This window comes from Glycine soja, chromosome 18 (assembly GCF_004193775.1).
Source record: "Glycine soja cultivar W05 chromosome 18, ASM419377v2, whole genome shotgun sequence".
NCBI classification, from domain to species: domain Eukaryota; kingdom Viridiplantae; phylum Streptophyta; class Magnoliopsida; order Fabales; family Fabaceae; genus Glycine; species Glycine soja.
Window position 1 is genome coordinate 46,230,409 of NC_041019.1, and position 12,314 is coordinate 46,242,722.

Genomic DNA, 12,314 nt, shown 5'->3' on the forward strand with positions numbered 1-12,314 from the left:
TTTCCATTTGATGCTTCATTTTCTCCCCAACAACCTTAATTATCAATTCAATTCATTTCTTCCTATATTTGTGTTATGTTTCAATGAGTTTTCTCCACCCGCACCCCACGGAGGTACTAGCCATTTTTTCTTCATCCCCTGCCTCTTTCAATTAAATTCTTTGTAACATTTTTTCCTTTTTCAAATAAGCTAGCTACACTGACTTCCACAAGATTGCCACATTATCAACTGCATCTCAATCTAACATTGTAGAGCATGCTCCAACATTAGGGTCAATAAGACAAGGTAGAAATCATTACCAACAAGAGCGGTCATGTTGGAATATGAGAAACAAAAGACACTTTTACATTTTTTAGTTTCTTTTTATAGTTATTTTTATCGGTTAAATGTTTTATATTTCACTAAGTCATTGTTTTGGTGACAATTTGAATTTGAAACTCATGCATGCATTTAAGTGTATATATCAGCTTGAAGTCAAGTAATGCATCTTTTCTTCATTTATGTATCGTTTCTTGGATATTTAATTTACTAACCTTTTAACACCTTTGTTTTATGAATCTCCATATTGTCTTTTGATTTATTTGCAGTATTTGCCTCTCAAATTCTGTTAAATTACATTATCAAAGGCTACTCAAGTTATTCAATTATTCGATTTTGAATGCCAAAATGAATTTGCAAATTCAAGCCATATGCATTGCATTCTAATGTTCCCTTTGATCCCAACATCACAATGCTTGATTATGCTTTTTCTTGATGTTCTCTTTATTCAAAGTTCAAGGTTAATTTTTTATTTTTCTTTATATTACTAATAGTTTTACGAGATGCAATGAGTAACGATGCAAGTGTCACGAGCCAATTTTAGTAATAGACTACAAATGCAATTCACAAAATTGAGTTACATTATGTATTGAAGAGCTTTTGGATGCAATGAATTTATAATTCTAAAACATCACACAAGTGCACAAAAGATATTGATTGTAGTATAGCGTGGGTGTAAAGTGAAAAAAATATGTATTTGACATTTTATGTATTTTAGGGGTCTTTTTTTATAGACTTTGTAATAATAGTAGTTAGAAAATAGAAAATTTGGTTTGTTGTTGGGGGCAAGTATGTGTATACAAAATTTGTGTTTATTTTTTATCCTTTTATAGAATATAATATTGTGATTGTGTTCATATTTGAGTTTGATTTAATGATGTATTATGCTATATATTTAATTGTTATTGCAAAACAAATATTAAAAAAATTAACCCATGATGCACAAGTAACCTACTAGTTAATTTATATTTTGGTTACATATATCATGCGACATAATTAATCTTTCCTCATTTACAATATCTTATATGAAATTACCATGCGATGCTTCTCTCTTATTCAGTCGTTCAAATATCGTATAAATTAAGCATGCATTTTCCTGTCTCCACTCAAATCGACACAATGTCGAGAAAAGCCACTCTTCATTATGATTTTGTTCTCAGTAGCAACATTGTCAACTACTACTGCTACCACCTCAATCGCATGTCTAAAGGAAGAAACAGATACACACTCGAACCCCTTCCCTCCTCCATCCTTGTCAACTTTCCATTGCAGGGTCAAATGGAGATGACAACGATGCATTTTAGATAAATGCTAGAATGATAATTGTTCCCGTTGTTGCCATGGTGGCTATCATTGTGCTAGTTATTGTGATTTGTTGTTTGTTTTGGTCGATGGTTTTCTTTTCTTGGTTAATGTGTTTTTGCTGGTTTTGTAATTCACATGTTTCAAACTGTGACATAAAGCATCTCTAATAGAAGATCAAGTTTTGTGATCTTAATCAACTTTTTGATGGACCTAACATTTCACATCACTCTAGAGATCTCTCCAATGTTTTGCTCCAATTGAAGATCAAACTTTGTGATCTTAAACCACTTTTTGTAAGTCGCACAATGGATCCACCTTTTAATATTTTATTGACAATTGATTTTAAAATAATTAAAACAATTAATCGTTTTTTTCAGTTTTGTGGAGAGAGATATTAAAATATTATTTCTTGGGTCTCCACAGAGATCTTGCTTGTTCTTTTAGAAGGATAGATCTCCACGATGAAAATTAATACTCTTGCTCCAACAACATATCTTAACAAGATCAAATCTTATGTGAAACATCAGGGTGTAAAAATATCTGTTGAAGATGTTTTTAAAAATAGTATCTTAATAAGTTTATATATTCTAAATTCATTAATGTAATATACACATGCTAGTTTGACATATATAAATTTAAATTTTGAGATTTAACCAAAATTAAGTTATTTGCCCCTCTCAATGATTGTGTTTTTTTTAAAAAAAAATCTATTTATTCTATAATTATTCCAATTATAATCATAATTATTCTATTATGTCATCTAATTTTCTTTCATGAAGGATTTAAATTATTATTTTCCGTTTAAAGATTTAAAAATTTATAATAAAGTTGAAATATAAAATAAATGTTAACATCAAACATGTGGATAAACGAGCTTGAATAGAAATAACGGGTTGAGACGTGGTGGCGTGAGGTGGGATGGATATGAGTAATAATTCCCATACTGGTTGATATTTATATAGGTTAAACTAAAAATAAATTAGAGCAATTTTTTATTTTTTTTTATACAGTTCCAAAAGTATTATAGAATAATGTAATTATATTAGTTTTAAAAATTTTCAATTAGTAAGCTTCTCCCATGAAATGTCCTCATGGAATTGTTATGGAATAAAATAATTGTTTTTGTCTAAAACTATAGATGATCAAATAATATAGTTATTTTTTTATCTGAACGGAATTATTATTAGCATGAAATAATGGATGACCAAATTATTATTAGCATGATACATTGAAGACACTCAGATAAAAATATTGAGAAAAAAAATATTTGTTAATCAAGTTGGACCGGTCAATTAAAAGACAAATAAATGACTTAGATGCATTTTAAAAAAGACAGAAAATTTTGTAAAAGAAACTGACATGTGGCATAGTAACAAGGGAAGATTTTTATTATATAGTAATAGAATAGATTCCTGAGTATACATTAACATAACCTATAGCAATCTATACCGTTCATATATTTTATATTCTATCCAACGGTAATAACTATATTACTCACCCATGAACCACTTTTAAGGTAAGTTAAAATTTGTTGCCTCACCGGTGAGCCACGTGATATGTAAGGGTTCATGGTAGAATTCACAATTTATAAATTTTGTATAGGAGCTTTCCTTCAAGCATGTCTATGACAGGGTAACATGCGTGTTGATGATGGGATTACAAAGTATGAATCCTCACCTCATGAAGAAATGCAGATTATGGACTTTTGTCCATCCTTTCTTTTTGACACGTATTAGGCTAATGATGGGTCTTACCATACGAGACATTAGTCTCTTCTGTTTGTGTCTTTTAATTTCCCATTAATAAAAGAAATAGTATCACAAAACTGAAAAATGATACAAACATCTAAGAAATCAATTGAAGACATTCACGTAACCAAACAAACAAACAAAAAATGGCATTATAATTATCAATTACAACCTTATAAGGGAAGAATTGTTGCTTAATAGCTTTTCTTCCTTGGAAAATGTTAAGAGAGATTAGAGATCAGAATATTATTCTCTCGAGTATGAGTTTACATTATGAATTAAAATGAGCCATTATAATTATTGATTAAAAAATAATGATAAATATTTTAATAATTATATACTATATTATACTTGCACATTTAATTTAACCATTAGTTTTTCAATCAATTAATATAATTTTTTATTTCAAAGGAGTCAAATGTTAAAATAAATAAAAAAATTGAGTAAAGGGGAATATTTAGTTACTTATAAATTAACTATTATTATTTACCGAATATACAATGTTTTTATTTGAAAATATTATTAACTATTAGTAAATTAACAAATATTAATATTTTTTTAAAACTTAAAAGTTAGTGCTTTACTTGCCGTTCGTGGCACGACTGTGATTTAAAGGCTCTAAGCTAGCCTTCCGTTTAACCCGTCCTATGGCTTATTGAATTCCCAACTAGGTTGCTGGTTTTAAGAATGTTCTTCATCTTACCTTAATTCATTGGAATCCTCCTCACCTCACAGGTTCATTTCAACTTTCTTGTGGTGAAGAAATGTGCCCCATAGATATCACAAATAAATAAATAATTAAATAAAAAGTGGTCCAATTTTGTTACTCTTTTTAATGATATTACTAGACCACATTGGGGCCCAAAAAAACACTATAGCACTGGGATGGGACACCTCGTTAACAAGCCCGGGGATAGAAAGGTGTTGTTTTGTCAAGGGTAGTAAACCGAACCCCTTCAACTAATGTGTTACTATTAGGAAAGCTTTTATTTGGGCATTTATTACATAAGCACTTCATTCAATAGTTGATATATTCAAGATATTCTTTAGCAATAAGTGTATTTTTCACATGGTCCACACGACCTTACACGTGTTTAATGTTGAATGGGTGCACGTGGCAGGCATATCTACGACCAATACTTGTTCATTAGAATAGACGCAAAGCAATGATAATACAAATGGATATTTTGTGTGATACACCATTTGTTTAAAAAAGTAGCATCTAAATTTTACAATTTTTTTTTCAAAATTATCAAAGAATTACAAAAAAAAAAATTGTTTTTTTTTTTACAATGAATACATGCTACCTGCTAAAACAATTTTTTATAATAAATATGTTTTCTAAAAAACCACTACGATCAAATATTTCTTTAGATTTTAATCATCAACTTCCATAGAAATTTACACGTTCGGATAAACGTCACTTTATTAGAATGATAGACACAATGTCTTGGACACGGCAAAAGCACTGCCATTGTGGAAACAAAAGATATTCATTCAATGAAATGGTACAGTTTCATTTTCTTTTTGGGGTCTATTAAGGATTTTGTATTTTACATGTGAATTAATGAACAACTACTTTGATCTAACAAGCACAAATATACCCTAGACTTGATTAGAGAAGCAAAGCCACCAAATCAAATAGAAACACTCAGAAAGCAGCTTTCAGTAATATCATTTATAGATAAACAAGAAAAATCACCCCACAAAAAGACAATGAACTAACAGTAAAATATAATACGTATATAATATATATAATTTACATTTGAATAAACTTTCTAGTACTAAATTACATTGACTCTGAAAGACAGAATAAGAGAGCTTTGTAAAGCACAATAATTTAGGACGAATGCACAGCAGGAAATGGAGAATGTCTATTTGCATGGACGAAAAGAAGTTATACAGCTACCTATATAAAATTCAATAAGGCCTCAAATTTTAGAAGGATTCATTCTCTAAGGAAGTATCTCCATGGATTCTAGAGGGATTTTTTTTCCTCTCTTTTCTTTTCATCTTTTTCTCCTTACCCAGAATTAAATTATAAATGAAACTGCCTCAGGAAACTCTAGGATGATGGCACATTAAAGTGGAAAAGCCATGATATGACAAATGCAAAAACCATACAAGCAAGCAGAAAATTCAGGAAGCGATGGCCGTGCCAAAATCTTCGAGGTTCTGCTGAAGGAGCAGGTGTAGAGAGTGTGGCTGCTGTAATAGCATTGTTAGCGTCGCTCAAATGCTCAGTCGACTCCTCGTGCCCTCCATAAACATTCCGAGCAACAGAATGGCAAATTTCACAGGTCCTGTTAAAATTTGAGCAAACAAAAATAATTAGAAAAACACAATTTAAAATTGAAGAGAAATCTGTTCAGGAAAATTGCTACTATACTATCATAGTAATAGAGTTAAGACAACTCCAACAAAGCATGATTGCACTTACTACTTATGCTCCAACCAATGTGCATTGCAATCAGATATACATAATCATACATCAAAGTGCAAAATTGTATAAAGATCCACTTCAAAACTGGATGCTCCAAACAAACAAGCAAAGCCTCGCCAATACAAAAGGTCATACTGTTAAGTTGTTAACATGCATGAAATTAAAACATCATATAACAAAACCCTGACCATTTTCTGCTTATACATTATAAGCATTGTTGAAGGGCGGAGATATTGTCTCACCCTTGAAACAGATGAATTTAGTTTAAATTTAACAAAGATACTCATCCACCAACATAACTGTTTATACCAAGTTGTCGTGGCAGAAGGGTTATCCAATCATAATTCATGATTTTATAGCTTTTCAGCTCTAGTTAGCCTAACTCAAATCTCTATATACAAGTGTCAAATTGCCTTTTTATAAGTCCACAACTGCCTTTGACGAACCATGTTACGTTTTTAAAGCCTCAAAACTAAGGAAAAAAAGGTATCATGAAATATTTGCCACCAATCAAGGCATCAACACATCAATTAAAGAAGATTCCAAAATTGAAAAGATTCAGATTCTGTTGCATTATTGGATTTTAATTTAGCCATGAATTAGTGCACTTGGATGGATTTGCGTCTGCATCAGGCATAACAATAGATCCTTCCTCAATAAATGGCCCCTATAAATTGCTTTTAAATTGACAATGAAGCATGGACGGTCACCAGTCCATCAATAATGCATGCCCTACCATGTTATCATAAAAGCACAAATAACTTATTTCCTTACTTTGATTAAGAATTTAAAGAATATAATTAAAATTAAGGACTAGCACTCTTCCATTGAATAAAGGTTTTAACTTCCATTTTCTGCAAATGACACTGCTGAATCAGTACATGAAGTATGGAATTATTTAACCTCAAACAACTGCAACAAGGGATCTGAACATTTGTACCAAGTACCAAAATTCAGTAGCCTGTGGTACTCACAAGTCACAACTATTATGCAATCTAAAAGTTGTCGTTATACATCATACATGAACAGATTACCTGGGACCAGTAATTTGTAGATTAAAATATTCTAGGTGGCACATCAGTGAGCAACTAACTAGCATCTACCAATATATTTGAATCCATGAATAGGAGTCCGAAGGGGTCAAATCTCCACTTTGAAAGAGATAAAAAGAATAAGAAAGAAGAGTAATATATAGATTCCTAAATTTCAGAAAAGGGACAAAGCAACAAAGAATCCCACTGCTTAGGTAGACAAGCCAGCGAATCAGTGGGACTAGCTGATGCTTTACGCCTTTTTTTCTCCATCATCTTCTTTAAATAATTTAATCTTCTATAACTTTCCCCTTTCTTGGAAAAATAATTGAGCCTCCCCCCCCCTGCAATTTTGTTCTTTACACCTTCTAAAATATGCTTCCAAATACTTCCCCCACCATCTTCTTCAGCCTAACATTCATCACTCAATGAAACAATCACAACTTAAATTCCAAGTCATACACTTCAATTACTCTCCTACTCTCTAATCATTAACATCAAACCCTTCAAGAAACAAAAATTTGTGAATTGCAAGTAATTGCAAATCTTTCAAGCAGCACTAAGACACAACAAGTTGACAAGTTCCAATTATCAATGCCATGAATCAACAAAAGGGTATCTAAAGTTTCTCATAAAGCTCCAAAATTTAGCATAAGAAAAATCATATCTCACTAACAGAAAGTAGTAGGGAAAGAGAAGGGTTTTCAGTTTCATATTCACCTATTTCCCTTAATCTTGAACCAGGCCTCAGCACAGTGCTTGTGAGCAGCAGCCAAATCATCCTTACAAGAACATCCCAATTCAATGGGGGCACCAAACTCATGACTATCACTCTCCAAACCCATGTGACAAATCCTACAATCCTTTTCTACTTTAGCCAAATGCACCTTGATCTCAGGAACCCCACTTCTAGCTTCCACCTCCACAGAACACTCAGAAGCAGAAGAAGCTCTCCCAGAATGTGGAACACCCCCAACCTCAGCATCAGAAACACAAGCAAAGCTGTAATCATCATATGAACCACCGTTTGTTGAGTAGAAACGGGAATAGCAAGAACCATCATCAACATCAGAGAAGCACAAGCTCCCTTCACCACTCACATCACTTCCAACAACCGACCGGCGATGATTCCCATTCCCTTGCTCCAAATCAACATGGGACATCTGCAAAGCGGACATATTTCAACCCACAAGAGGAAAACAAAGAAACAACAAAAATAACGTTTTCTCAGGTTGAGACAGAAAACATGAAATGCCTCAAAATTTGGAGCGTTGGGGTTTGTGTACCGTAAGAAAAGTAAATATATATATAATTAATAATTTTTTTTAAAAAAGGGGGTACTTGGTTGGGGTTAAAGAACTTATAAACTGGATTAGGTGAGCATTCCCTTGATCCCGATTAATGCAAAGTTCCAAAAGTTTCAAGTTTTGGAACGGGGCGAGGAAAGTCGCATCCTTTTATTACTGGGAATGGAGAGAGAGAAAGGGAGTGAATGATGAGACGGAGAGTACAGGTGGGGGAAGAAGGCAGAGACAGTGACCCTGCCAACAACACAAACAAAGGTGCTGTGTGAGCACAGAAATGCTCCCACGAGATTGCGTTGATAAAGGAGTGTGACATAGGAAATAATAACGATAATAACAACAACAGCTATTGATATAATCAATGCAATAATTGATTAAATATAAGAAAAATTATAAATTAGAGAAATTAAAGGAAAATAAAATCATAACAACCCAGACAAATAGTATACGCATTTAATTATTTGGATATTTTTAGAATTTCTTTTTGGTAATCATATGATTGGAATTTAAATTATTATTATTCTGATATAGTTAGGATTTATTATGATTAGCAAAATACTCTTCACGCAAGAATTGTTTCTTTTTTAATTTTGGGTGAAAGATTTTTTAAAGCCAATTGTCATTAATGCTTGCATCGTTTTTTTTCATGTATAAATTATTTACAAATTTGAAACTTACTAACATTTTAGTCCAAGCAGTTATGTTGACAATCATGACATTTTAGTCCCTCTGTGCCATATAGACTCTTTCATTAATGGTAACGGATGGATAAATTTGTTGCATTTTTTTCACTTTCGGAAACTAAAATTTGAATTTTTCATCTTTCAGGTACGAATCTGTTAGCGTAGCGCTCTACACATTCAGGAATGAAAATGACTATTTAACCATTAAATTATATTTACTTACTGGCATTGTGATCCAATCTATATAGCAGTCATGTTGGCAATCATACGTTCTTTTGTGTCACATAAACTCTTTCATTAACGATAACGAACGAAAGTTAACGGATGGATGAATTTGTCTCACTTTTTTCACTTTCAGGGACTGAAATTTAAATTTCTATTTTTTGGGGACGAATTTGTTAGCGCTCTAGACATTCAAGGATAAAAAATGGCTATTTACCCTTAACTATTTGGTAAATAAATTCTTTTTAGTAGTTTTTAGTGTTTTTTAAAAGGCTATTTGAAGTAATATTTTTAAAAAATTAGCTTTTAATGTATAGTTCTTTTTGTTGTTATTACCAATATATATCCAACTTTCTAGTTACCATTTTTAAATAAATCATGATTTATTTTTGTCATTTTACATTTTTTAGCTACTTTAATAGCTAATTTTATTAAACACTTATAAAAAAAGAGATTGACTTATATATATATATATATATATATATATATATATATATATATGAGAGAGAGATCAAATTAAATCGATATAGCTTTAACAATTATTCCGTAATTTGATATAAAATGTGATTTTTATTGATCCAACTATTGAATTATATTTACATATGACTAAGATCGTTTGTACGTGTCAAGTTTCTATCAAAATTAAACAATAACAAAAAAGTAATTAATGTCAATTTTGAAATATTACTAAGATGTTTAGTATATTTTAAAATGTTTATCTTATGTTGATTTTAATCTATATAAATAAGGTAAAAAATAATTTTGATTAATAAGATATTTTGCATATATGATCTATGTTAAAGAAACTTTGAATCTAATAATGAATTTTAATAAAATATTATCTAATTAACAATTATAAAATAATATAATACTTATATTTTTAAACAAATTTAATTTTTAATTTCAATTCCTATATTTTCAAATCAACTATCTTGATTCTCAAATTTTAAAATCGACCATCTGTATTAAAGGAAAGGAGCTAACACTAACACCAAAGTTTGCCAAACTAAAAGTACATCGAACAAAAAACATATTTTTATGTTCATTTTTAGAAATATATTTATTTACAAAGGTATTAAATATATTTGAAATATACTAAATAGTGATTTGCATAAAAGTAATATAGACATTAAAATAAATTAAATATAATTTTAAAAGAATGAAAAAAATTAGAAAAAAATAATATATCAAATTGTGGATATAATATTTTAAAATTTAAAAAATAAATTAACAAATAAAAAGTATCTTATTATGATTGAGATTTGAGTTAATTAAAACATCAAATATTTTAATATAAATATTAGCACAATTCATATATAATGTTAACTTAACGTGCAAAATTAAGTCAACATTAAAATATTGAATTAGGATTAACAAATAAATTATATATATATATATATATATATATATATATATATATATATCTATAACCAGAAAAGTAAATCTTATCAATTTGAAATCAATGTAACTAATATATTTATTAATCAATATAATAGTAAATACATTTTTAATGGAAGTAAATATATTTATGAAAGGTATAATATATTTTTACGTTTTTTCCTTTAAAAATGAATTATTTCTTTTTAAATAGATATGAGTGTAACTTCTTAGGATTAGACCTTATAGTACATGTGTCATGTTCTCATATTTTTTTCTCCTGTTTTCATCTCTTATTTAACTACTACTAATTATTATTATTATTAGCAACTCCGCAATTAAAATTTTAAACTAATATATTATGATCAGCTTCATATTTTTAAAAGTAATATACATTGCACTTTCTTAGTTACTTTTCATATTTTATATATTAGGTAATTATAACTGGACCAGACAAGTTATTTATAAGGTTAACAATGAGGGACAATTTGGCATGCATTGTTTGAGTGATTTATTTTTTGTATTTTAATAATGTATTTTTTCACTATATCGAATCTAATGTATACAAAAGACAAACCTTTGTCTAGTCATACTTTTTAATTTGTTTCAAATTTAAGTTGGTTCTTTTAACTTTTATTTTATATATATATATATATATATATATATATATATATATATATATATATATATATATATATATTATCTTATCTTATCAATTGTATATTGAACAAACTTGCTACAGATAGATTGTACCTACACATTGTAAACAATTTTATTCCTTTGGAACAGGATATTTTATTTCTGTAACTACAACAAATTTATATTGTCAAAAACTTTCATTTGTTTATATAAACATTTTTTTAACTTTAGAAGAGTAATATTGTCCTGTACAAAAGAGTAAAGTTGTATTAAAAACTGATCACATTTAATTATATTTTATTAATAAATAAGTTCTGTATTACGGACATTTGAATTGATTATAGTTTTTTAAATAATATAAAAATTTATAAAATAATTCAAATAAAATTATTCAAATTTGTTCGTACATGGCACGAGTACTATCTAACACACACACACACACATATATATATATATATATATATATATATATATATATATATATATATGAAGTTTTATTCAATGGAGTAATGTCACGTGATACCTCCTTATTTATTCTCTCTAAATAATTCAATTAATATATATTTTATATATATTTTATTTTATTTTTAATAAAATCTTAAATTAATTGTAGTATATAAGAAACATATAAATTGGAATATTCAGATTTTATATATATTTTTTTAATTTTGTATAATAAAAATAAGAACCATGTAAATTAATATGATATATTTTTTGTTGTAAAAATGTGAAAAATATCTAATTACAAATATATTTTAAAATATAGTAATTTGTTCTATGATAAAACATACATTGTGAAGTTTAAGCAATTCCATTAATAATAATGATTAAGGATAATTTTAATTGATTCACACAAGTAAAATTTAAATCAATTTGCTAATGTAATAATTTATTTTACTTTTATGAAATATACACATCACAATTTTAATTGATTGTCCAATAAAATAATTTAAATCAACATTAATTTATTCTAGATATTTGCTGAATATTATATATTATAAATTTATTTATAGTTTGAAAAGTTTTAAATTCATATCACAATTTGTTTAAATATTTTAAAAAATATAAAAGGACAATTAATTGAAATGATAATTAATTAATTGTCAATATATTTTAATTTGAGTCAATTAAGGTTTTGAGTGTTCTTCTTGCAGGAGCTCTTTCTATGCTTATATATACCAACATATTAAAATTGAAGGTCTCCCATATGACTATTTTCTTCAATTTATTTCCTTTGATTTGCT

At 28.6% G+C, this 12,314-nt stretch overlaps 1 protein-coding gene across 3 annotated transcripts; it reads right to left on the minus strand.

The window, feature by feature from the left end:
- Nucleotides 1-5,093: 5,093 nt before the first annotated feature.
- LOC114395009 lies at nt 5,094-8,465 on the minus strand. 3 transcript variants are annotated; one of them, XM_028356697.1, is made up of 3 exons: nt 8,233-8,465; nt 7,566-8,008; nt 5,094-5,674 (listed from the first exon to the last, which is right to left on the minus strand). In XM_028356697.1, the coding sequence occupies exons 2-3, from the start codon at nt 8,006-8,008 to the stop codon at nt 5,437-5,439; spliced, it is 681 nt and encodes a 226-aa protein (XP_028212498.1). In that variant the 5' UTR covers nt 8,233-8,465; the 3' UTR covers nt 5,094-5,436. The 3 variants fall into 3 exon arrangements, with proteins under 3 accessions (XP_028212498.1, XP_028212497.1, XP_028212496.1); XM_028356696.1 differs by having other exon boundaries at nt 8,187-8,465; XM_028356695.1 differs by having other exon boundaries at nt 7,566-8,465.
- Nucleotides 8,466-12,314: the final 3,849 nt, after the last annotated feature.